Source organism: Lates calcarifer, linkage group LG7_2 (genome assembly GCF_001640805.2).
Source record: "Lates calcarifer isolate ASB-BC8 linkage group LG7_2, TLL_Latcal_v3, whole genome shotgun sequence".
Lineage (NCBI taxonomy): Eukaryota > Metazoa > Chordata > Actinopteri > Centropomidae > Lates > Lates calcarifer.
The window spans coordinates 11,176,428-11,201,957 of record NC_066854.1 but is presented as its reverse complement, the minus strand read 5'-3'; the positions used below and the strand labels follow the sequence as shown (position 1 = coordinate 11,201,957).

At 42.5% G+C, this 25,530-nt stretch overlaps 1 protein-coding gene across 1 annotated transcript in view; it reads left to right on the top strand.

Moving 5' to 3' along the window:
* The first annotated feature begins 2,016 nt into the window (after positions 1-2,016).
* LOC108900603 (fidgetin-like) overlaps positions 2,017-25,530 on the top strand; it is a 33,699-nt gene continuing 10,185 nt past the window's right edge. The window contains 2 exon segments of the mRNA XM_051066020.1: positions 2,017-2,331; positions 3,298-3,328. Of these exon segments, the coding sequence (XP_050921977.1) occupies positions 3,304-3,328 (25 nt within the window). The 5' untranslated portion in view covers positions 2,017-2,331; positions 3,298-3,303.

The following is a 25,530-nucleotide window of genomic DNA, read 5'->3' as shown; positions in this document are numbered from 1 at the left end:
CTGACTCCCCCCTCTCATGACCCCAGAGAGAGAAAGGAGGAAAAAAACACCCCATACCAACACAGGAGGCGGGATTGTATTTGTAGGTGTGTGTGTCTTTGTGTGTACATCCTTTTGTGCACTGAAGGTTGTGTGGGTGTCCATGCTGTGTATGTGTGTGTGTGTGTGCGCGTGTGTGCGTTCCTCCACCCCCCTCCTATTCAATTAAGAGCTTAAGCTCATTAGTGGCAGACTTACATCATTACCTCTCCAATGGCTAATGAGTTAAAATCTATTTAGATTTATGTTGCCGTTAAATCTGCTCTACCACAAACACACACATACACACACACACATGCAGTTTGTGGCAATCACAAATCAAAAAAAGTGTGATAAAATTAAATCTGAAAGTGTTCTACACAACATTTTCCATATCAGTGTGGGAGCCTTTTATAGAAACACTGCATATTCAACGCACTTGAATTATACCTTTGCCTTCAGTATGTAAATCCAAGAGGAGAAAAAGCAACGCCTGGTGATGTATCTGCACGCTATAATGTTACACAAAGCCCTGCTGTCCTCACTTAAACATTAAAGACACTCATTTAAGGATTTTCTAATTACTAACTAATAATTAGCACTGCATAACAAAAAGAACACTTCTTTATGAAGCTATTACACAGCAATTATTTGAGTTTTCAATCAATTTTAATTACGCTAACAAATCCTTGATTGCATTGCAGGCTTGACAAATTTAATGAACTGATGGAATTGTTAAAAAAAAAAAAAAAAAAAAAAGACAATTAATGATAGACAATTGAGAGTGAAGTCGTAGCTCAGGCCTGCAGGAGTGTGTAATGTGCCGCAGCCGAAGCTCCAGTAAACAAAGACTGGGAATAAGAGCAGGTGGAGGAAGGAAACAATCCACTTTTCTGCATATGCTGCTGCTCGCTGGTGGTGACTCAAGGACATCATGTTTGACTGGAGAGAGAGAGAGAGGGAGAGAGACGCGCGCGCGCGCGCGCGCGCTTGTGCGCAACGTGCCTTGACCTCAGCACAGGATGCACAGCTGACCCTCCTGTGTGTGTGTGTGTGTGTGTGGTGTGTGAGAGAGAGAGAGAGAGAGAGAGAGAGAAAGAGAGCAATTACTTCTCCTCCGTCCAGATGACACTTTTGTTTACATTTTTCACCCTTTTATTAACCCCACCCTGGACTGTGTTTGACCATATTACGGAATATTTCCAGTATCAACTTGTGGGGGTGATTACGAACAATGAACTGACAGTTATTCCATCTTTGATGTCTTGTTTAAATCTGCTCTCCCTGCTGATGCTTTGATAACGCGCTAACTGGGACATTTTCATTCTAATTAGGGCTTCAATTGCTAATTCCATATTGCTGCTATAATTATCACTAGGAGATACGCGGACTCCGCCGGCGCGTTTGGAGCCAGATTTCGGGCAGAAGGGGGGGGGGGGGTTGCCCCCGTGTCTCTCCACTTCAATGGGTGGCCAAACTGCGGCCACGGGACTTGAAGGGGTTCTCCTGCGCGTTAAAGAAGGACTTTACTTCCATTTGACTGTGTTCTCCCTCAGTAAGCTTTAGAGATGAGTGTTAAAGTTTGACCCTCATTCTCTTCTCTGATTGGTTAAATAATCTGACAGCTTTCTGGGGTCAAAGTAGCTCCATGACTGATTAACAATTATTTTAGCTGATCATACACACCTTACTTATATAAATGTCAGTTTTAAGGACTGAGGTCCTTATTGATCTCCAGAGATAAAAGGTTCGTTGCTTGTCAGAAATGTTTTTATAACTGATGTGCATTAGAAAAAATAAGTCTCATCTTTATTTTCTTAATTTGGGCAAAAAGTCGTGTTGAAATCATTAAAGGTGACTCGTTAAACAGCACGTCCTGCAGTGCAGAGGTCCTCAGCCTCTCCTCTCTCTGCCTCATTCTATCTTTGGCTTCTAAACTCGTTTCTGTTCGTCTCTCCTCGCCATTTAGACTCCCTCTGACCACTTTGCCAACCTCGCCATACAAACCAGACGCCTATAATAACCTTATGGGAATAATTGGAATTGAGGTTTTTTTTTTTTCTCGCTTTCCCCCTTTGGACGCATGCGCAGTGGGGAGCGTACTGGTCAGTCTGAGAAGCAGCTGTTCAGGGCTGGTGAAATTCCAACATGGCAGTGGCTGTGGTCAGTGTTTCCTGCGTTAACTTGGGATGGTTTCAGCTCGCACGCAACCCGGCTTAACCTCGGCACCCCGTTCATCAGCAGAACCCCTCCCAGGGATCGATGAGACCCTAAACCCCCACGTGAGAGGTCGACCTGTCGCTAAAAAAACAGGTAAGGAAGGATAGTCCGGGGGATCCGCTGCGTCTGCAATTAGACAGAGTGGTCAGAGCAGACAGCCTCTCCAGGCAGCGCGTCTGTAGGGGAGACGAGCTCAGACCAGCTCGTGCACGCCGGTTATCTCGGAATAATGCACGTGCAGTTTGTGATTTAACAAGTTTCCCGAATTGCAGGCGATGTACCTGAGCGTGAATTGCCGTGTGCGTTTTTCTTTAATGTGATTTTCAAGGAGCGCACCTGCGCCACGGTTAAATCGCAGAGGCATGGACACGTAGGCTGCACTATAGGTTCCCTGTTTTGTGTGTGTCGGGCTGTGCGGCACTCATTAAATGAAGGGAAGGGGGGAAAAATACAACTACTTGCATGCACACGGAGGCTTTTCCTGCCTCTCTCAGGCGGCTGCGGCGATTCGGTTACAACAAGTTGCCCTATGCACGCGTGCACACAGAGGATACAATGTCACCGCGGCATGTATTTTTTAGAAGCTGGGACGTTTTAGGGCGTTATCGACAGATTTAACTTGGCTCGACTCTCCGGGCATCACTCCGAACAATCATCCAGCTACACTAGTTGATTTTTCTCTGTACACCCCCCCCCTCCTCCTCCTCCTCCTCCTCCTCCTCACCCCAACCCCCCTCCTCCCTCCACCTACCACCACCACCAGCAGCACCACCGCTGCCTGTCATCCCGGGCTCCACTTTCTAATGAGATGCATGTAGGTTAGATGCCTCTCCTATTGAGTTGCTCGCTCCAAGACTTGAAGGGCCCACCTTTCACACGACTAGCAGTGCTGGACCCAGAAAAAAACAAAAAAAAAACAAAACAAAAAAGAAACAAAGTATCTTGTAATGTAACGCTTTTTTCTTTTTATTCAGAGGGAATCCTTCCGCTTTTTTCTCCAACAATTAATTCCAATGCTCTCATCTCCTCTTCCTCTCCCTCTTCCTCTCCCTGTTCCAGCACGACATGATCAGCAGCAGCGGCGTCTATGGTAGGTTGATTTTCCATCAACTTGTGCACTTTATCGCTTTTAAACTCATGCAACACGAGGTGTAAAATGCACTGACGACTTCCAGTGGCTGGTGTGGGAGATGGGGAACAGTCGGCATGCCGCACACTGAGTGTATTTATCTGTAGAGCAACAAAACATTTTACTTTGAAACACAAATCAGATTGTGTGTTTATTCACACCTTCAGCTTGAGTTTAAATTGTGCATTATTTTGCTTTTTATAGGTTAAATGCAGAGAAGTGTAGCTGCCATGTTTTGGTTTATTTTCCATCTTTGCTCATATCACACACATGCAGCCATGGTACACACACAACAGCCATGTCACCTGGTAATTAATATTTGGTGACTGATAAGTGTTCTACATTTAAATTACACATGGCTTAATTAGATTTGTTCAATTACAAATCTGTTCTGGAATATTTTTCTTTAACTTTTTAAATATTCAAACCTACAGGTTAATGAGTCAGAAGGTTTTTTTTAATTTTATTTTATTTTTTTGCTCATTTGTGCTCAAACACACACACTCCTGCTATCACACACACACGAAGCTGTGCAGTGTTTCTTCTAACTGAAACATAAAAACAGTCGAATTCAAGTGGCATGTTGATGTAATTGCATGTGAATGGAGTCACAGTGAACAAGGCCTCAATCACTGCAAAGTCAGAATGCATATTTATGATTAGGATTTTTTTTCATTAGTCACATCCTAATGAATATGAACTACTTGATGACTTCACTGATAATTATTAACATTATGGTGTGTGTTAATAACAGGAATAAACAGCATTAACCACACTGTGAGCACAACTTGCTGCACAAATAGATTCAGCCTCGTGCCCGTTCAGATTTTAGGTATATTTTAAAAAATGATCTGTGTGAGTTGCTCCTAACGCTGCAGAGTGTCCTTTCAGAAAATGTCTCCCAACATTCATGTAGAACAATGGCAGACTGTTGAAATCGAAAAACAGCCATCCCACCCTGTTGCAAGTGCAGCGGATAGTTTTCTAATGAATAATCACGCTCGGAGCCACAATGTGCCGTCTGTGCACGCGCCGGCTGAAGTTCCACGATTGCACATTCTTGGTTTTTGTAGCAGTTATTAGTGAGGACTCAACCTTTCACCATTGATCTCTCTCTCTCTCTCTCTCTGCTCTCTCTCTCATCCACACACACACACACACACACTCAGAGTTATTTGCTTCACGTCATGTGCTGTTTCCTCCTTTCTCCTGCTGAGGCACTTGTGTGTGTGTGTGTGTGTGTGTGTGTGTGTGTGTGTGTGTTGACCGTACACATGCAGCATGTGCATTTACCACCTTGTGAGTGTTTGCATTCTTGTATGTATAGGTGTGTATGAGTGTGTGTGTGTCCACATTAGTAAACGCTATCTGTAATGAAAATATATAACACAGGAAAAGAATATTTCTTTTTGAACCTCAGCTGTGGAAATGATGTAAAATTCCATAGAAATGCTGGTGTGCTTTTATTTTAACAGCACATCATGAACACATAAAAATCAGCATTTTCTGGAGCTTTTTTAAAATTGTAATTTCTTAAGAATTGTCTGACTTTTGATTCACATTTTGAAAACTGATTTGATTTTATTACTAATATAAATATTGGAGGACAAAAGGAGGCGTCTCTTGCAGTTGCCAGCTTGCTATATTGCTTCTGTTTTGCAAAAAAAAAAAAAAAAAAACAGAATCAACTTTCCAGATGAACATATGGGGACCGATGGGGTGTGTGACTTCTGAAATGCACGTTTGTGTGTGTGTGTGTGTGTGAGATGAGGAAGCCCAGGCGCAGCCATGCATGTGTCAGGTTCTGTGTGTAATGTAAATAATGTAGATACTCAGCGGTTTGTTTATTCCTCTAAGTCTATTTGTTTGCTACAGTCCCGGCTTAAGATCCGTCCCTCTGCATCCGCTGTCTGCGCGTGTTGCAGTGACAGTAGCAATAATCCCCCTCATTATACACATAACGTATCGCCTCACATCTCTGGCAGCCCCCCGATACAGCTAATAGGGACAGAGAGAGGAGAGATAATAGGAAGAGAAGAAAAACTGCTTTACAAACAGGCACCCCTTTACTCTTCCTTTATTTATCTAAATATGGACTTTTCCCTTCAAATGAATAGAGAGAACCGGTGTGCTACAAGGGTGGCTAAGCTACTCCCAGTGGGACCGTATAAATAAATTATCCTGACACTTTCTATCAGTCTGTAATGTTTACCATTAAAAGCTGTTTTACCGTCCCGGAGCCACCGGCGTGCGATCTGGCCCGCCCCGTGGGACTTCTGCCAGATGTAAGGCGATGTGGGGAAATATTGTGCTTTTTAGACACACACACACACACACACACACACACTGAGAAAGAAAGAGAGAGAGAGAGAGAGAGACATTTGTTAGTCTCTGCCGCGTCCATATCAGTGGATTTCTCCTGTCTGCACGTCCTGACAAAGGGCCTCTTCAAACGAGATCCAGGCAGGGTTGTCATCTTTTAGCAAATATGTTAAGTGTTATCTTTTGTGCTCTCGGCTCGCCGAGCGGAGCTGGACCCCATGGGAGCCCGGCGCATGCAAATAGAACAAATCCCTCTCGGACCTGTCTGTCTGTTTCACTCTCTCCATTTCTCTCTTTCCCTGTCTTCTCATCTTTCCACCCCCCCTCCTTTCTTTTCTCCACGTTTGCTCGACAGTGCGTCAGCCTGTCTTGTCTCCTTGCTCTCTCATCTATTTCACTCTTTGTCCACTTATTTCCCTCTCTCTCTCTCTCTCTCTCCCTCCCTCTCTCTCTCTCTCTCTCTCTCTCTGTCTCTGTCCCAGAAGACAGTGCTGGGGCTGTGTGTCAGCTAACTGTAGCGGGGGCTGTGTAGTCTTTGTGTGTTTCCCTGCATGCTCGCTGACAGCCCCTCCTCGCTGATCTAAGTTCCTCTTCCCGGAGACGGCGGGCAGCTGTCGGTAGCGCCGCTGCCCGAGACGCGTTTCTCCGTAGATGAGCGGACGCCAATTCCTTAAATCCTTGACACCATGATCCACTCAATCCCCCCCCCCTCTCCTCCTCCTCCTTCTCCCCCTCCTTCTCTCTTTCATTGGTACACTGGCTCCATTTTCCTTTTAAATAGGGGTTTTGGGATTTTTTTTTTTTTTTGAGGGGTGAGGGGGGCAGTGTTGGTGTGACTGACACTTGCTGGTTGATGGATTTTTTTCATGTTGCAGTACATATATTCATTCTGCCGTCACTTCCCTCTCCCAGCACTGACTGGTTATTATCTAGTCCAAATCTGATGGGTGTACTTAAGGTGAGGGGTATCCACACAAAGCTCACTCTGGGGTAGAATAATACTTGCAGCTTATTACTTTGTACCCTGCTGTAACCTGTGATACTTAATACCAGGATAATGCTTTTACGTATCCTGGTGATACATACCACTTGAAAGCTTTGTCGTGTTTGATCAGGTTTCTGTGGATTTTTCTTCCAGCTCAGTGGTCAGGATGTGATCATAAATCAACTGGAAAAGTCTTAAATCTTAAATGTATTTCATATCATCAAAGTTTTTAGGTAAAAAAAGAAAATAAATAAATAAAATGGGTCTTAACAAGAGATGAGAACCAGTGTGACAGAGCAGCTCCAGGGTCAGTCCAGGCCTCGATAGCAGATGGGAACCATTTGAGCCTGAAGAGCCAAAACTGATCTAAGATCAGTGTCACTAAATTTCCAGACTCTTCTTCCGCCTCTTGTTTTCCGTCCTCGCAGAGACACTCTGTTAAATTCATTTCCATGTTAATTCCAGCATTAAAAGCATTATCTCACTTTCTTTGAACTCTGAATCCCAGAAAATGTTTGAAGTTTCCTCGTTTTATGTAATGCGTCATTTTCATAGGTTTTAATCAAATCAAAGCTGTAGATTTTTTTTTTTCCTTCCTCCTACCTTCTTTGCGAGCCGCTGCCCCCTTTTCTGAATTTTAAGCAGACCCCGCTCATCTCCCTTTACTCTTCACCGGCAATCTCCACCACCCATGGCCCGGATTCTCTGGCAGATATTAAAACATTCAGTGTGTGGAAGCGTTAAATATGCTAAGGACTTATTAAAAAAGAAAAAAAAAAAATCTAACTCCCACTTTGGAATATTCCACACCATTAGACCTCAATAGACATGGCAGCATACAGCTTATCCTTTACATTGTGCCTTCAAATGAGAAGGCGCCATTTCTAATTAGGTTATTGCCATGGAAGTCTTAAGTTAAATTGTGCATTGATGTGCGGAGAAGCTCGCCACTCATTTGGCCCAATGATGGAGGACGCCGACGAGAGCCTTTTTTTTTTTTTTTTTTTTTTTTTTTCCTTCCAGGGGCCAAAGAAAATGACAGCTATGAGAGAGGAAGGATCTGACTGTAATCTCTCGCCGCCGCTGCTCTTCTCTCGCCGGCTCTGGCTGGATGATCTGATTTTGTTAACAGCGAGCCTTGGCTAGATAGTGGCCGTCTGCTGCCGCTGCACCCCACCCCACCCTAACCCACTCCACACCACAGCACCCTACCCTCTCCCCTCCACCTCACCCCCCCCGATCTCCCGTCTGCAGCTCAGTTTGAATGTCTTGATTAGCGAGGCATCTTGGGTGAGCGGCAAGTAAGTCGGACACTTTTGTGTCTGCGAGGCGGCAAAGGTGTGCGTGCGCGTTAATGAACAATGGCTCATTGGGTATGAGGCAGTATTTGTGTGTGTGTGTGTGTGTGTGTGTGTGTGTGTGTGTGTGTTGAAGCCTGGCAGGCTGCCAGGGGATGGACACAAAGGATGTTGAGTGGCTGGGCGTGTGGCACAGCATCACTGAGCTGCCTGTGGCCTCTGGGAGATGGACACAAACTGGGAACGAGAGCAAAAACACGGCCACTGCTAAATAGCTTCAAATTTTGCGATTTCTCTTGAAAGACCGCAACTGATTATTTGTTGCAGTCGATTAGATTATTGATTAGTCGGCCAGTTATATTTTATCATTTAATCAACTCATCTTTTGGTCTGTGCAATTCAAAAAATGGAGAATAAATGTCAGCTGCAACTTCCAAGAGCTTAAGGCGACTGTCTCTTTTTGTCTGACCAGAACCCAAAGATGCTCAGTTTGTAATCACATATGATAAAGACAAGCAGCAACTCCTCACATTTGAGACTCAAAAATAATTCTTTTTTTCTCTCCTCTTCTTTCATTAATGACTTAAACGATTACTGAAATAGCTGCTCCCTATTTCTCTGTCAATCAGTTAAACAACTAATCATTTCAGCTCTGGTGTGTTGTCCAGCTTTTATCAGTAGAATGTGTCACGTACATGGTCATGCTTTCAATCGAAGCAGCAGCTAATGATTATTTATACCATCTGCCAACAACTGATAATTGTCCATCCCAGTTTCCCTCAGTCTAAGGTGACATCCTCAAATGTCTTGTTTTGTCTGACCAGCAGTCGTAAACACACAGTTTACAGTGATAGAAAACTGATACTGGAGGAGCATGAACCGGAGAAGTTAAGTATTTTTGCTTGAAAAAAATGACTTGAAATCCGTCTATGTTCATGTACCCAGGCTTGTTGGGAAAGAAAGGTGTTTGTATGCTTAACTGATTATTTGTGCATGCTTGTACGCAGTGTGTGTGTATGTGTGTGTGTGCGCGGGCCAAGTTTCCCCACTGGAAGCAGGCAGGCGCATTAGGATGTTGCTTGTACGACTCTGTTGGCAGGATGGACACATGTGGTAGATAACTAATGATAGCATGCAGCGTATAATGAGATCCTACTCTCCGTCTGTCTCCCCTACCTGGCATCATGCATTAACCATACAAGAGGAAGAGGAGGCACGCATGGTATTGACTTTTGAGTGGGTGTCTGCTTGTCCGTTGTTGGTTTTGTTTAGTACTCAGAGGTCAGCATGGCTGCAAGCGCCGCACATTTATAACAAGTGTTTTGGTTTTTTTTTTTCATGGCAGGAGCTCATTTTTTTGTAAGGCAAGAATCTCTCCTCATCAGCACCCCTTGAGCTCTGTTAAATGGTTGTAAATTGATCTTGGATGTGCTGCAATGTATATGCTTAACAAGCCAAATGGGTTCAGTTTGTGGGTTAGTTTGTGTGTTCAGAAGATTATTCTATTAATGTATTCCACACACTCATAATCCACAGTATGTTGAGTGAAGGAGGGAGGCATTGGCAGTGGTCCATCTTCTTGCCCAGTAACATATATTTATCCTCTTCACTACACAATCCTCTAGGCTGCTCAAATCCCCCAGGGGGTCCCAATGACATGCTTACTAATGTGTGCTTTGGAAACGGAGTGCTATTGTATCCCCTAAATCTCACAAAGCACTGTATGATTTGCCCATTGTCGTTAAATCGCTTTGCTTGTGCCAAGTACTTGCATCTCACAGAGGCTTAATGCTTTGAGGGTTTCAGGGACAGCTTCGAGTTCCTCTTTTGTTGATTTCGGGGAAAAGTGCCAAGACTGCTGCGCTGAATATTGTTTTGAGTATGGAGGAGGGAGGGGAAGAAGGGCCATTGCCAAGCGACTCCATTGAGCCCTGTGAATGGGCCATTCATATTTAGGAGAATCACCCAGATGCCATATTGTTGGCTCAACAACGCTAAATATTCTCCAACAAGGATGGGATTGTAACAGGTTTTTGAATTGTGCAAGTGTAGAAAAGGACATTGGGAAATTGGGGGAAAAAAAACGCCCAGCCTTCGGTTACTCTGAAAAGGGCGAATAGTAAAGCAACGACCACTACAACTGTGACATGATAGTGTTCTTACTTTGCTGTAAAAGTTTTATTTGTATTTGTAATCAAGAAAGAATTGAAGTATTTGTGAAATAGTGCATTTATCTTTTTTTTCTTCATGCACTTAAAGAATCAAACCTTTACCAATATTCTGGACAGGATGCCTGTCAAATATTACATTTTTAAAAGGTACTGTCTAAATTGTAATACAGCTTGATATTACATGGCTTTTTATGAAAGTTCAAACATATGTTTTAAATATTATTCTAAAATTAAAATATACTTATATATAATATATGTTGAATATATACATATATTTGATAAATAGTAACATGAATATATATTAATATGATACATATATGGTAACACTTTAACACACATAATGTTCATGAATGCTACATAGGGAGGGTTAAAGTTACCTTAGATTTCTTTATGGATCAGCTTCAGCAGTTACCAGTATGCGTTTTAACATAATTATACTGAATTATACTTTACTTGAAGGGCACAGTCTAAAGTGCAAACACAAAAATCTCTGAAATCTCATCTTTCAGAGTTTCATCTGAGCAGTTTCTCCAGCTCATCACTGCTGTTAGATTTTTAATGGAAAGCAGGGCGTGTCGTTCGCTGTTTCGGCCTCAGGACAGCAGGTACTGGTGGGTTTCCATCCAGTACGGACAGTATGTCGTTGCTGAGGTCCACAAAATCCCATTCAGTGCACCTGGAGCTCTGTGAAGGTCCTGCTGCACTAAACAACCTTGAAACTGCCACTGTAAGCAGCCAAACTCTTGTCCCTGCACCGTCAAAGGGCCTAAGACAGGACTTAGTAAAATGTCATTGTAGTCTTTTATGTCATGCATGCACTGAGTATTAATCACGGCTGGATCTGTGCCTGAGAGGCTGATCAAATTTATTGTTTGGCTGCACGGGACAGTAATGGGTGTTTAATTACTCAATAAAAGCCCTTTTATAGATTCCCAGGCCTCCTGTGTGTTGAGCAAATGGTATTGATCTGTCTCCGGGCTGCAACATGATAGTCTGTGAAGGAGAATTAGAGCCGTTAGCCTGCTAGCGCTTTCTCATTCATTAGCTGCATTAGCCAGAGGGTGGTTAAGACGTAGCATCGTTGTTAATACCAAAGTCTCAAAGGTTTTTGTGTCTGCCTTGTGTTGTAAAGCTCTGTGCACCTCATTCACACAAATATGGATTAGATGAGCAATGAATAACATTGACCCCTGTGGAAAGTGTTTCAATAACAATATCCAGGAGAGTTGTTTTTCTTTAAAACATTTCCCTCAGTGCAGTTTGTCAGTGGTATAACCACAGCATAATCCACAGGACTAAATTTGACAACGCCCTTAGCCAAGCTGTGAGCTGTACGAGACCGCATGTTTAATCCCACCACTTCCCCACCTTCTAATCTGTAATCTGACGGCTCCCCCACCTCTTCCTCCTCCTCCTCCTCTTCATCCTCAGAGGCCTAATTCTGGATCTCCGTCCTCCTGCTCACAGTGCAGTCTAGAGAACAACACTAAAAAGGAGGAAAAAGCTGATTGATAATGACAGTGAGCCGTACCGTGTCTCCATATGGTTTTCCATTCATGCATTCATGCAAGGATACATGTTTGGTGTTTATTTACAGGCCTGCACAGAGTCCACTGTATCTTCTTTTTTGCCTAACTGCATCTGCCTTGTGTCCATTGTTCTTTTATGTTCAGAGCATATTGCTGTTTCTGTGAACCAGCTCCACTCCTCTTGATGCACGGCAAAACCACTGCAATATCTCCCTTGATGTGTCTATATCAAATGAATGTGGCCTATTACAGACGTGGTGGAGTCAGTTGGGTGGCTTTGTGGACGAAAAAGGGCCTGCAAGGGACCATGAAAGAGACATTGTCCAATATGGACCATACAGTTCCTTTGTAGATAAATGGATTTTCATGCTTATCAACTCGGACAGTGACATGAGTGAAAACTGTGGAGAATGTGGAATTATTCTCACTCCACGGCCATACACATGGACAACTGTAGTTTCAAGTGTGTGTGGTCTTGCATTGTGCTGCAGTAAGCTTTTTTTATTTGAGTGTAAGATTCAATTAGGAACAATACTCACTGTTAATGCCACGAATGTGCATCATACATGGAGCCAACTGTATCCCTGTGGGAAAATATGACTGAACCCCTCACTTCTACATTATAATATCAGCTATATACTGTATAATACTTAAGATTAATACTCATATGAAATTGTTTTTTTTAGGTGGATTTTGATATTAGTTGAAATATGTTTGCAATTTGAATAATTGTGTTTATACTGAAATCACAGTTTGAACTTTTAAGTCTGTACTTTTCAGACAGAATGTAATGAGTAAATGCTGTCATTAGTAAATTATATCATTGTTTTACACTTGTAACATTAAAGTCTCCAAATTGAAACCCTTAGGAGCTATGATGAAGCTCATCTTGTTAGCCTGATAAGCTAACATTTATATTCAAACTACTTAAGCAAACATTAACGTTAGCTTATGAAGCCACAGTGCAATGTAACAGCACATTTTCATTTTTTACCACAACTTGCCAACTGTGGTGCCGCTACCAATAAATAATACATCACTTTAGTCCTGCTGTGTCATGGCTAAATTAAGTGTTTTGAATTTCAAGTATTTTTCACCAAAGTATACAACTAATACCTTAATAACAAATACAGGCCTGTAGTATTTTGAAGAAAACATTAACAATTAAACTCTGGTCTGTAAAATTACAATTAGGTTATTTCCCCAAATCATTCAGCTCTATGCAAAATGTTTTCTTCAAATTAGTGAAACAGTATCTTTCACTAATTTGATCAGTTTTTAAGTTCAGCTTGCTTGGACTCATTCATTTGGGACACACTTTATGAATCCTCAAATCCATAGAGGAGCATATCAGAAGATATAATTAATGAGGCCTATGAAAATTTTTACCTGATGGCGACAATGTGCAAGTTGAGAATTAACCCCCATGGACGTAAACCAGGCCCCTTGATTCTTGTTCTAATCCCAGGGACACGTGTACATATATGCAAGCTTGCCCCCACACACACACACACACACACACAGACACACATTAAACCCTGTTCACATTCCACTGCCTGTGGGGTGCGAATGAGAAGCGATGTCTACTCGATGCAGAGCCAGTGATCTAGGTAATCTGCCTGTGCAGTGGGACAGGTCTATTGGTCCACAAATCAATTGGCTTCATGTCCGTGCCATTAGGCTAACATGGCGCTGCCGAGGCGCTGAGATGGTAAACAGACTGTTTAATTCCCCTGGACACCAGCCAGGTGGACACTCCTCCTCCTCCTCTTGCTTCGTCCTGATCCTTCCGTTTTATTTTTTTCTCTTCCTCCCCTCGTTCTATCATCCTCTTACATTCCTTCCTCCTCTCCACTTCAGTCAATGCAGTTATTCTCAGTGGACGAGTGCTTACAGGAATATTGCTTGGAGGGATTGTGTGTGTGTATGTGTGTGTAAAGAGGAGAGATTTTGGCCAATGAACCCTTGTTGTGCTCTGTCCTCCAGTACTGTGTCTATACTGAGTAAGTGATCCCTTGGGATGCAGTACACACATCCAGCATCCTTATCTCTCTCTCTCTACTTCTCTGTCTGTGTGTCTCTCCCTTCACGCTCTGTGTGTTTGTCTCAGTCTTTGTTTCTCTCTCTGTGAATCTGTTTCCCATTCTGTTTCTGTCTCTATCTGTCTCCCTCTTTATATATGTCCTGCCTCCTCCTCTCTTTATCCCTCTGTCTCCAGACAGAGGCAGCAAACAAGTACAGTAATTTAAGGGGCTGCATCAAAAACAAACACACTCATGATTAGAAAAAGGCACATTTATGTCTGGGCTGCAAGAAGTTTACCACTTCCTCTTTAGCACGGATACGCCAAATAAAACAACACCTCTGTCCTCTCGTTTCTGCCGAGCTTTTGCTTTCCCTATACGGACGCGACTAATGACTTAGTTCGTATAACGTCAGCAATTCAATTTATCCACCCCACCGCCGTGCAGTGCATTCTGTTTTGTGCAAATCTTTGTGCTACAGTATGGTAATTGAGCCACTGTGTGTTGACAGATGAGTGTTGTTGGCAGTATCGCTGTCTCATTTCCTGCATGCTGTTGCCGATTGACTGATAAGATAAGAGGCCTGTAGCCACGTCTGAGGGCTTCGCTGCAACTAACAACCTGATGAACAGGCAGCGCTAAACCTGTGATCCGTGATTAAGCCGGAGGGACGGGGGGGGAGCGACGCTGGCTCTGGCTCTGGTAATCTGTGGCCAACGCAGTGTAACATACAGAACAAGCACAGAATCTCCTCATGATAGAAAACTTCAAATTACAGCGGCAGCATTATTTGAAGTTCTGCTGGACACCAGACCATTAGGGAATGACACAGTATAGAGCTCTGTGCTGTGGTGTCAGACTTGCCCGAAGCGCCAGAACGTTTTACTGTTGCTAGGAGACACTGAAACCCTGGGACACATCTGGTCAGCTGTTAGTACAAGTTGTTGACAAGGGCTAGAGCATCGGCAACAGCATGATATTGTTTACAATATGAATCCGTCTATAGACTTAATGTCAATCTGCTTGTCAGTTGCTGAGGGGGTGTGGGCACTGTACGGCTGAGTAGCAGGTAAATATGTTTTTGGAAGGAGACATTTTGAGGAAGTGAAGTTGAAGCTGAGAGAAGTCTAAAGAATTAATTAGTAAGCAATTAATTAGAGTATGTTAAACAGCAGGCATCAAAGAGGCATTATCAGCAGGTTTCATTTAGGACAAAATGACTAGTCTCCAAAATGAAAATATCCTGGCCTGTATTTCAGGCTGTTCTGTCGTTCCTTCGTTCCTCGGCCTTGACTCATCTCCCTCCTGGGACCTCCGTGGTGGAATGACATTCCCCATCCAACAGGACAGCACAGTCGCTCCTTATCACAGCTCATCACTTCAATAAATACTTCATGCCCTTTCTCCGTGCTGGATCTCATCCTTCTCACTGCTCCCTCCTCTCTACCTGTACCCTTCTTCTCTTTGGACCAGACTGTGTTTATCATCCGGTTTCTCATGTGTCTTATATGTGTAACACTCCTTAAATTATGTGATGACAAACTGAGATTCAGAGAGAGAAGCAGCACAGAGGTATCGGTGCTGCAATTAAGTGGAGACCCGTGTCCGTCTGAATAGGGAACGTCATGCTTCCTATAACTGGGTGATTTTTTTTCTTTTGGAGATAGAGCACAGTTTTTTTCTTCTTTTTCCCAATGACAAACAAGTGCAGATCCTGTGTTTCCCTCAGGCTTGGAGCTGTGCCCCACAGTAATAAAGCTGTAATTATTTATTTAGTGAGAGTGAAAACAAGACTTTCTAACTGCTGCTGCTGTGAGAAAATATTGTGCGGAAAATATGTGAAAGTAGATTAAGTTGCCAACAAACAAACAAACATACAAAGCCACACTGCTGTTATCAAGGTCCTGGTCTTTCTCGCTCCAGATCAGGCAGAACTGGAGGGAAAATGCAGAATGGCGAACAGAGAGGTATTAAATATCTCAGTCTGTGCTTGCTTCACACAGCCTCAGTGGCTTTGAGTACGATGCTACAGAATGCTCCTCTGGCAGGATGTGATAGTTACTGCTGATAACAGCTATAATAGGTGCAGGAGTACACTTTAACTTACAAAATAAACAGAAATAATGTCAGTCTGTGCTTAGTGTGATGAATGTTTCTGCTGGCAGTGGTTTGGTTGAATTTTTTTTTTAAAGCTTGAAGTGGTATTTCATTTACTGATGGCAGGTAGTGTATGTACACTGGTAAGCACAACTGCTAGTAGTCACATTTTAGGCTCAATACTGTAGAAATGTGAAGTGTCTACTGACCGTCCAGCCTCAATAATGACATTTGAGAACTTTGGACCAATGAAAAGACAGTTTAGAGCTGAAACGATTAGTCAATTAGTTGATAGGCAGGAAGTTAATCTGCAATTTAGCCATACGTGACATGTTTTATGATACTTAAGTGAAAACCTTTGGGTTTTGGACATTAGACGCAGGGAGATTGTAGACCAAACACTATTAAGTAGTACAATGAAAATAGTTGTTGGGCTTCTTTGAAGAGTAGCAATGACTTAAAATGAGGTGCCAGATCCCGATGGAATGACTCGATTGTTGTGAACTGGCCAGGCACATTCCTGATCTACATACTGTCATGAATAAACATATAACATAGTAATCTCTGCAGGAAACACAAATTTAATTGGAATATTGTGATAGCTAATGATAGAAAATAAGGATTTTATACTAGGTGTGTTATTTTCAAATTGAATTCCTAAGAATGCGCAATTGTACAAAGCTACCTTACAGCCTTACCTTTACCATAGGGGTTTTTCCCAAATCCATTCCCCTACAGCTCCACACGTTACTTCTCAGATGGTGATATAAGTGATTTTTACAGGCTGAATATGTAATTATACCCACAGTGAATGGTAGTTTGAATTCTAGTTGTAGAAGTTGTATGTCATCCTCAGGCATAGCCTCAGTGAGACCCTGAGCCTAGATGGTAGCTAAGCCTTAAGTGGCCTTGACAGCAGCAGGCAGAGTGCAGAGTTATATTTACTTTATGAGTAAATACTGTATATGTTTTTTATTATCTTGTGAGCATAGCTGATAGAATCTGCCAGTGGTGGTTGTCAGTTTAGCCTCTGAAATCAGCAGTCAGCAGATAAACTGAGAAGCCTGTGTTCACAGTGCAGAGCCTGCTACCATGTTCATCGCCTGTGAATGTGATTACAGCTATTGATCGATAGACAATGACACAACGTTGGTGGATGTCACCTGAGGAGAGAGAGAGAGTGTGTGTGTGTGTGTGTGTGTGTACTGTGTGTGCATGTAAATGTGTGTGGGTGACTGAGAGAAAACAAGCATACAGAAAGAGAGAGAGAGAGTGTGTGTGTCCATATGTTGGTGCGTGTTGCTCCATATGCCGGTGTTCACGCATGCACATACTTTGTGTGTGTGTGTGTGTGTGCGCACAAGCATGTGCATGTATGTTAAAGCCAGACCTAGTGTGGTAATGTGAGATCAGACGTAGCCTGTTAGCCGGAGCCTTACATCTGCTGTCAGCCACTCGCTCTAACTCTGTTAAGGACGTTATTGATTGCTCATTATTACCCCGTTCCCTGAAAGATGAGCGTCCCCTATGATCACATTAAATCTCTCCTCTGTCCAATTCTCCTGAGATGCCTTCTGCTCATCGGTGCCCATCAAATTTCTCCTCCGAGATCTGATATCAAGCAGCCTGACGTTTTTTATTGCCTCTGGTTCTCTTTGCGTCTTGTTTGATTTACTCCAAATAACTGTCTGTTTTCTTTCTTGTATTTTTTTCCTCTTTTTTTTTTTTGAACGGACGCAGTTTAGCTAATTGATGTCTTTAGTCTGTGTAATGGAAATCAGCAAACACGGATGAGCAACATTTGAAATTATGATTTGTTTTCTTTTTATTAGCGCAAAGAGACGCTTCAGGTTTTCATGTTAACTTTGTGATCCGTGTTTATTGACTTGATAGCAAACAAGAGGGTCTGACAAGAGAGTCATAATATGTACTTTATTTTTCAGAGTGGGGCTATTTTAGCTTATTTTTAAAGGCACCAACACTTGGTTGTGAAAAGTTGTCTTCAAACCATTGTGTCAAACTTATAGTCTCATTTAAAATCTACAAATTTGCCTTTGAATTTGCTTACAGGTTCAAATTCCTCCCCAGCCTCCCCTTTAAGGTTCCGTGCCCTTTTCTCGTGCCTCGCGTTGTCATTTTCGCTGACGATAAACAGTTGTTGAAGGTGTCAGGCATCCGCCAGCCCCTGTAAAGTTTGGGACTGTTGAAATCCAGCCCTCAGTGAGAGGCCATCTCATCGGCCCCCTCCGTCCCCATGAATAATGCAGAGCTATCGACTGTGTCAGTTGAGCGCGAGGAGACGCGGCGGCAGCCAGCTTGATATTCAGCTGCTGAAGCTGACTGGATGCCCTCACTTTGAGACAAACTGCTGGCAGACCGCTCTGACTTGAACAGACAGGACCTGAATCTGCTCATATGAGCTGAGCGTCGTCGTGTTGGTGTGGAGGTAATTTTTTGTCCCGAGGAGGCCTGTGTTTCAGTTGGAGTGGGCAGAGAGGCAGATATGAGCGGAGACAGAAGAGAGCACAGATATGTGTGTTTAGAAATCTGTATACACACGTTCACAAATATTTGCAGTTTATACTATACCAGATCCTCAGCTGTACAGTTTATATATGTATTTATATGTGTGTGTACATATGTACACACGCACCCAAACACACACATAAATATATATAAACATATATATATATCTATATATGCTGTGTGTGTGTGTTTGTGTGTGTGCCCTCCAGCCGGCAGCATGCAGAGAGCTCTAGTGAGAATCTCCTGCCCCCTCGACACGACCAGTTCAGTCTCAATGCCACCGATCGATGGGTGTATTGATCCACTGTTTGACTGTTTAGACAACCTGTGTGAATTCCAGCATAATGCGAGCCACAGTGGATTTAAAGACGCACGCGCAGGCTTCGCCGACTCGTGTCCGTGCACCGCTGTCATACCTGAGAACTCCAGATATACAGCACATGTGAGTTCAGATGGAAATGAAGCAGCTGTAGGACGAGCCTGACAGGCTGCTGAGGCGTCCTGATGACTCAGTGTGGGCTGGAGCTCGTAGCAGTAGAGTTTGAATCCAACTCCATGACCTTAAGCGACATGTCCTCCTGTTCCTCTCTTACCAAGCCAAAGATGTGACAATAAGATAAATGACTTCAAAGTTTATTTCCAACTCATTGTTAGTAGAGAGGTGGACAAAATATTGTGCAATTAAATTACATTTTTTATAGTGTATTATTAAGTTCTTATCAAACTTAGTGCAATTAAACCAAATATCCAGGAATTTGATGAAAGAAAGAAAAGAACCACCATTATGAGTATTTGGAGTGGTGTGTATCGAAACAATCAGTTCTCCAAGTAGGTGGCATTCAACCATTGCAGGAGGTAAATGCAATAGAAATCTATAATATATTTTTATTTTTGTTAATTTGAGGAGAGTTACATTCTTGTCATTGGCCCGCATGTTTTCATCTTTCTTTAGAAGCCTCAGTGAAGTCACGTCCTTCATGTACCTTACCTTTATTCACACTTTATTCTCACTTCAGCCAAACCTTGTGATATTTTCACTTTTAAAAAAATGAAAAATTCTACACAAAGGTGTTTTATGCACTTATTGAAAATACACACACAAAAAGCAGGTGGATAGAAACACAATTTCTGAGATGGACTACACTCCCATTTTTCATTTTTATTGGGACACAGTGATTGAAGGCGTAAGCTGGCAGATCTTGCCAGAATCTATATGAAGTGTGCAGGATTTGACACTTCAAACATGCACCGTGAAGGATCCTGCGAGTTCGCAGGCTGGGGGTAGAGGTTATCCCAGCCAGGGCCTCTTCAGTAATCCACACATACCCCACAGGCAGGTACACACACATGCACACACAGCCTTGCACGTGCGCTACTCACGGCGGGCGTTAATCTTCACCAACTGCTATTGAACTCTAATCTCACTTGCTTGCCAAGTGTTTCATACACTGCAAAAATCCATCTTTTTGAGCTGAAAACGCTTTAAAATCTTGCCTTTATTTATTAGCCCTGGGGATGAAATGACAGTTTAAAGTATTAGTTTTATTTAATTGGTAGGGAGGAAAAGTAGGGAGATTTGTCTTTTTATGTATTGTGATGAAAAAAGGATGAAGTGTAATTTTGAACCTGTAAAGTTGTCGTCTTGTTAAAATCGATAGTTTTTGCAGTGTAGTTAGCACTGGCCACTGAGTTGGCCTGTTGTTAGAAGTTGCAAACTATGAAGTTGCGGTCCAGTCTACTGTCTGACTGAGTGCACCCCCCCACCCCCCTCCCTTCCTATCTAAACCACCCACACACACACACACACACACACACACACACACACACACGTTGAGACACACCGAGCCCGGTGCAGACAGACATAAATGCATCCACAGATGGTGACACTCCGGCAGTCACTCCTGGGCTGTCTGTCTATGTGCCAGCGATGATAATATGCACACACACACACACACACACACACACACACACACACACACTCGTATGCATATGCACACATATACACACAGCCTGGCGGCAACAAACACGGTGATGCATCATTGAGCATCGGCTGGTTTTTCTCTAACTGCTGAGGGGAAATCAGTGTGGTGTTAAGTAACCATTCATGTGGAGCCGAGACCACACACAAACAAACATCGCACCTACACTTCTAAAGATACATTTACCTTGGCTGAATAATATAATATGACTGAATAATATGAAAGTTCTCTCACAGACACGACTTGTAGCTGGATATTATTGACTACTAAGCTTTTCATCGAGTGGGATCGTTGATATGTTAATAAACTCCAGTATCACCATTTAATTCCCATGACAAATATCTCTTGTGCGCTTTCAAACTCTTACTTGGATTGTGATATATTCATTTGTTGATGCATTGTTAATGTTTCCACTCTGGACCAGGGTGTGCTGTGTAGGTAATCGCCCACTCTGGGGCTGCGGCGCCGCTGTTTGTGATGTGGATCTTCCTGAGGATTCTATTTGAATAATGAGGGAGGCTGGAGCGTTCTCTTGTGCAGAGTGTCTCCGTGCTGCCGCAGTAAATGACCTCTGAATAGTTGTTTTGGATTAGCCATCAAAGTCTTCTCTCGAAGTGGCCAATAGATAGGTACTTCCAGAAATGAGTCACTTGAAAATGATCATCGCCGCCGTTGCCGTATAAGATAATGGATAACCATTACACTCCATTTTCCCCAGCTCCTCACCCACACAATGCCTGCTCTTGAAATATGATGCATCCACTGTGCTTAGTGAGCACTTAATGTCCAAAAGCACCGTGTTTGTTGAGATTTACAACTGCGCCGGCAGGAGGGGGGTAGAAGAAAGAGTGCGTCGTCGGCGTATAATGTTGTTCACTCAATAATTATCTCATTTTATTTACGAAGACAGACAGCTTTAGACGAGGTTAGAGGCTTCCTTTCTATTATCTCCACCTGCCACCCCTCTACTGCGCCCCCCCCCACCTGGCCCTAAATGACGTCCTTCATGTCGAGGACTTTCCAAAGTTTCAATCGAGGAGGAAGGGCCAGGGGAGGGGGTTGGGAGGTGTAGGTTGGGCTGCCTCAACACAGCTTGTATGGAAAGAGTGTCGGGGAGGAAAAAAAAAACAGAATTTCAGCACAGCTCTCTTGCATTGGTAGCCGGATCGATGTCATTTCTAAAAGGATTAGGCCTCCTCTCAGAAATCTATTTTAATTACTGAACACACAGGTAAACAAAGTGGTGGTGGTTCACAGGTATGGATCTGGGCGTCAGAGGAGTATTGATAGTATGTGGCCCCATGTTAACCTCAGGGGCATTCTCAGAGATCCTGTTGACTGCACCTCAGGTGGAGGCGCAGCAGCAGCAGCCTCAGAGCTGTTTGGAGGGAATGTCGATGTACGACTGTTCCTGCTGTCACCTGACAAACACTGCACATGGACAGTGTGTGTTTAACTGACACTGGTATATGAGGACATTTGTCTCACAAGTTATTTACTTTGTTACTTATCTTAATAAGTGAGCTGAGTGTGTGTCTGTCAGTTCTGATTAATTATATATTATTAAACATTAGCACCAATTTATAATCCCTTAACATGTGTCTTATTAAGGGTTTACTAGTTGTTACTAATGGCTGTATTCAGTCCATAAATTGTTAATCAGTGCTATGTAGAGCAGCAGTATGAATTCATATTTTATTGACTTAATAAAGCTGTTTGTATCAGCTAATAAACCCTTCATATAGTATGATTCATTAATGGCTTTTATGTGGGTTCTAATCTATATTCTACATTTATTAAGTTAATAAGTTGTTTACTGATAGAGACATTAGTAACTACTCATAAACCACCAATAAAGTATGCTTATTGAAGGTTTATATATTAGTATAGAATTAGTTCCAGTGTACAAACATTGCTGTATTACTCTTTACTGATAGTAGATAATCCTTTGATATAAAGTCATCAATAATAATTATATATTAGTATTACCACTAAATACTGTGTTATGGGTCTGTAAATGGTTACCAATGGCTTCATTAATGTTTACTGACAGGTAATAAGGGTTAATAAGTTAGTTAATAACTTAATAAAGCCAATAGGAACAGCTTCTGCTCCCTACTCCATTAGGTTTTTGTAAGTTTTTACCAAAGGGTTTAAATGTGTAATGTATGTGTAGCAAGTCCTTCAGACTTGCTATGTTTTTTTTTTAACTTAGTAAGTCATTATTAAGCACTTACAACCCTTTAATAAACTCTGCATTATTTATTAAGTTGATAAAATGTTTAAGGCTTTAAAGTTCAGAAATAACAATAAATAAGATTTATTAACTTGATAAAGATATCAATAACAACTAGAAGCCTTTAAAAATATATATACGCTGTTGCAAATATGTTTATGAAAATAATACTGTTGGGGCTTCATAGTTCAGGTGAATGTTTAGGTTATAAGGTCATGCTTCTCCTCCAGTGTAACTTCAGTCTTGAAAATAGTTTAAACACTGAGCCAGATACATTTACATTTACACATCACTGCATGACATTTCACACTTATCTGAATTTTTCATTTGATAAAAATGATCCTGCAATTAAACAAAAGAATTCATGTACAAGGTGTAATTTTAGTGATCCCACATGACAGGACAGGTGTGTCAGTCACATTAAGTCACATACTGTATGTCTGATTATGCGTATGTGGATTTTTCCCTGCATGTGAAAGGTTTTTTCTTTTCTAAGTGATGAAAGAGGAGATGTGGAGATGCTGTTAGGGTCGTGACACTGTTAGAGCACAGTGGTGGTGAGAGTCTTTACAGATGTTTTGTTCGCTAGATAAGAATAATCTGTTTGCCTCAGCGGGCTTGATGTTTCTATGCATGTCGGTGTGTCCTGCATGTGTCTGTCTTCATTCTTGCCTGTGTGACCGCGCGTGTGTGTGTGCAGTAGTGTGTGCACAGGGCTGTCTTTGAGGAAGGAACCCCGCGTCGAGCCGGGTGATTAGGCACGCTGCGCTAGTCACAGGAAATGGAGTAGCTGACGGACAGGCCGAGTGCATTATAGATGAATGCCATGCGTTAGCCGCTCCGAGCCCCCACCGAATATCTCTCAATTTCCTCTCTGAATGACAAAAGAAGCCACGCACAATTTCCTTGATCCGGAGCATTTGTTTAACTGCGCCCTACCCATTTAACCCACCCATTCAATAGTCTGTCTAGTAAAAGGAAATTTAGACAGTGTCAATTTATACAGCTCTAAGGAAGATCTGATACTGCCGGGCAGGGGCGCCGATGATATGCCTCTGGAATTTAGTTAGAGATTTATCACGGTTAAGTCTGGTTTCTTCTGCGAGCTAAATTTAGAGTCATCATTAAATATACCCTAATATTTTAAAAGCTTCAACACTTCCATACCACAATGGAGCCCATTTCTCAAAGCTGAGTTTCTGTTTTTACTCCAAATCCACTCTGCAAAGATTTCAAACTTTGATGGTCGGAGCTGCGAAAACTTGTCACGGGGTCAAAGATCACAGATTACAATGAATATTTGATTTTTTTTTAAGATGCTGTCATTTGTCAAATATCCTTATATCGCAGCTCTGAGCTGTCATCTTTACAGCAATCCCCCCCCACCCCACCCCTCCCTCAACGTCTTTGAGTTAGTGACAGCTCATCTCTCCCGGTCACTGCTCGCCGTCTAGACTTTGAACTCGCTCTGTTTACTCCCTTATCTGTTGTTGTTGTTGTTGTTGTCGTCGTTGCTTTGCGACAGACTACTCGTCGTAATGGTGAGCTGAACTAAAGGCTTCAAAGATGTGGATCTGGGCTCGTTGGTTATTTTCACAGGAAGAGTCTGGCGTGGTGGACAGTTTTGTTTGTCACGGGGGGTGAAAGAGAAATTTAGTTCATCTGTTAACACACATTTGTCTTGTTTATTCACTTTATGTAGCTTTGACTCACATCTAAATGAATACAGGTTAATTAATTTTTAAGTTTTTGTCTGGTGTGTGTGTGTGTGTGTGACACCGGCTCATGACTAATTTCATAATTAATTGCCTTTTGGAGGACCTAATCACATTATTTGACTCTGTACTGTAGGTTGTGTGCCAATACAGCGTAGCCCGTGGCTTAGTCACAGTGTGCTCGACTCATTAACAAGGTGGTCCAGAGGTTGTCAAACACACACAAGGACTGTGTGCATGAGAATTTTCACACACAATACGATAAATACCTACATACAAAGCATATACAGGTTTTTTTTTCGTGTGCACACGTGCAGCAGTTTAGAGGTTAAAAGATGCCCTCTGGTATATTTGATAAGGATTTGAATAACTGGCTGGTTAGATTTCCCTGGTGGTGTGTGAAAACAGGTCTCTCTTGATGAAGTTATCACTTGTCGTGCAACTCCTTCTCCTCCTCCGTCGGAGCGGCAGGAACAGATTTTTAAAAAAGAATAAGACATGGTAGTTTGTTTTTGAAGGTCTTCAGTGTCTGTTTATGTTAGAAAGACAAAGAAGGCCACACACATTTGTACGTCTTATCTCAGAATGTGTGCACGTGTGTGTGTGTGTGTGCGTGCAAGCATGTTGGCGCCGACGTGTGCGCCGGCATCTCTTCCCCACACTCACACGGCTTAATTATGACGTTACCAAAATGGGCAGTTTGCTCTGACACCCCGCTTGCAGAATCACACAGCGGACAGACTTAAAAGAGCTCATTAGCTCTCTCTAAAGAGCTGTTTACTGCACATACACACACGCACAGTAATAGGCAGCTCTGTTGATGCAGATGGACGCCGAGTGTAATGAGAATGATTAGGCTTCTCTATGTGGAGGCTGGAGGAGAAAAAAAACAAAGTGCTGGCAGACTTGACGCTTCAGAAGGTGGAGAAGATTTCTGTTGGATGTTGTTTCAGCTGAGTGCACGATCTCTCTCCCTCCCTCTTTCACTGCAACACAAACACACATCCATTGCTTTTTTTTTTTTTTTACTCACACAATTGACTGCATGTGTCCATCCAAATGCTTTGCAAATTTCCCTCAGGCCTGAAAACCCATTGTGGACACAGAGAAAATCAAATATCCTGCAGCCTTGCAGCTCCATCAAGGTGCTATAATCAAAAATACGAATGAATGGAAAGAATTCAACTACTCTTTAGGAAAATCTGGACAAAGCTTTGTGCATGCATTGTCTGTGCACGATATCCTGTAATCCTGACGAAGGCTGTTGCAGAAAAAACACAC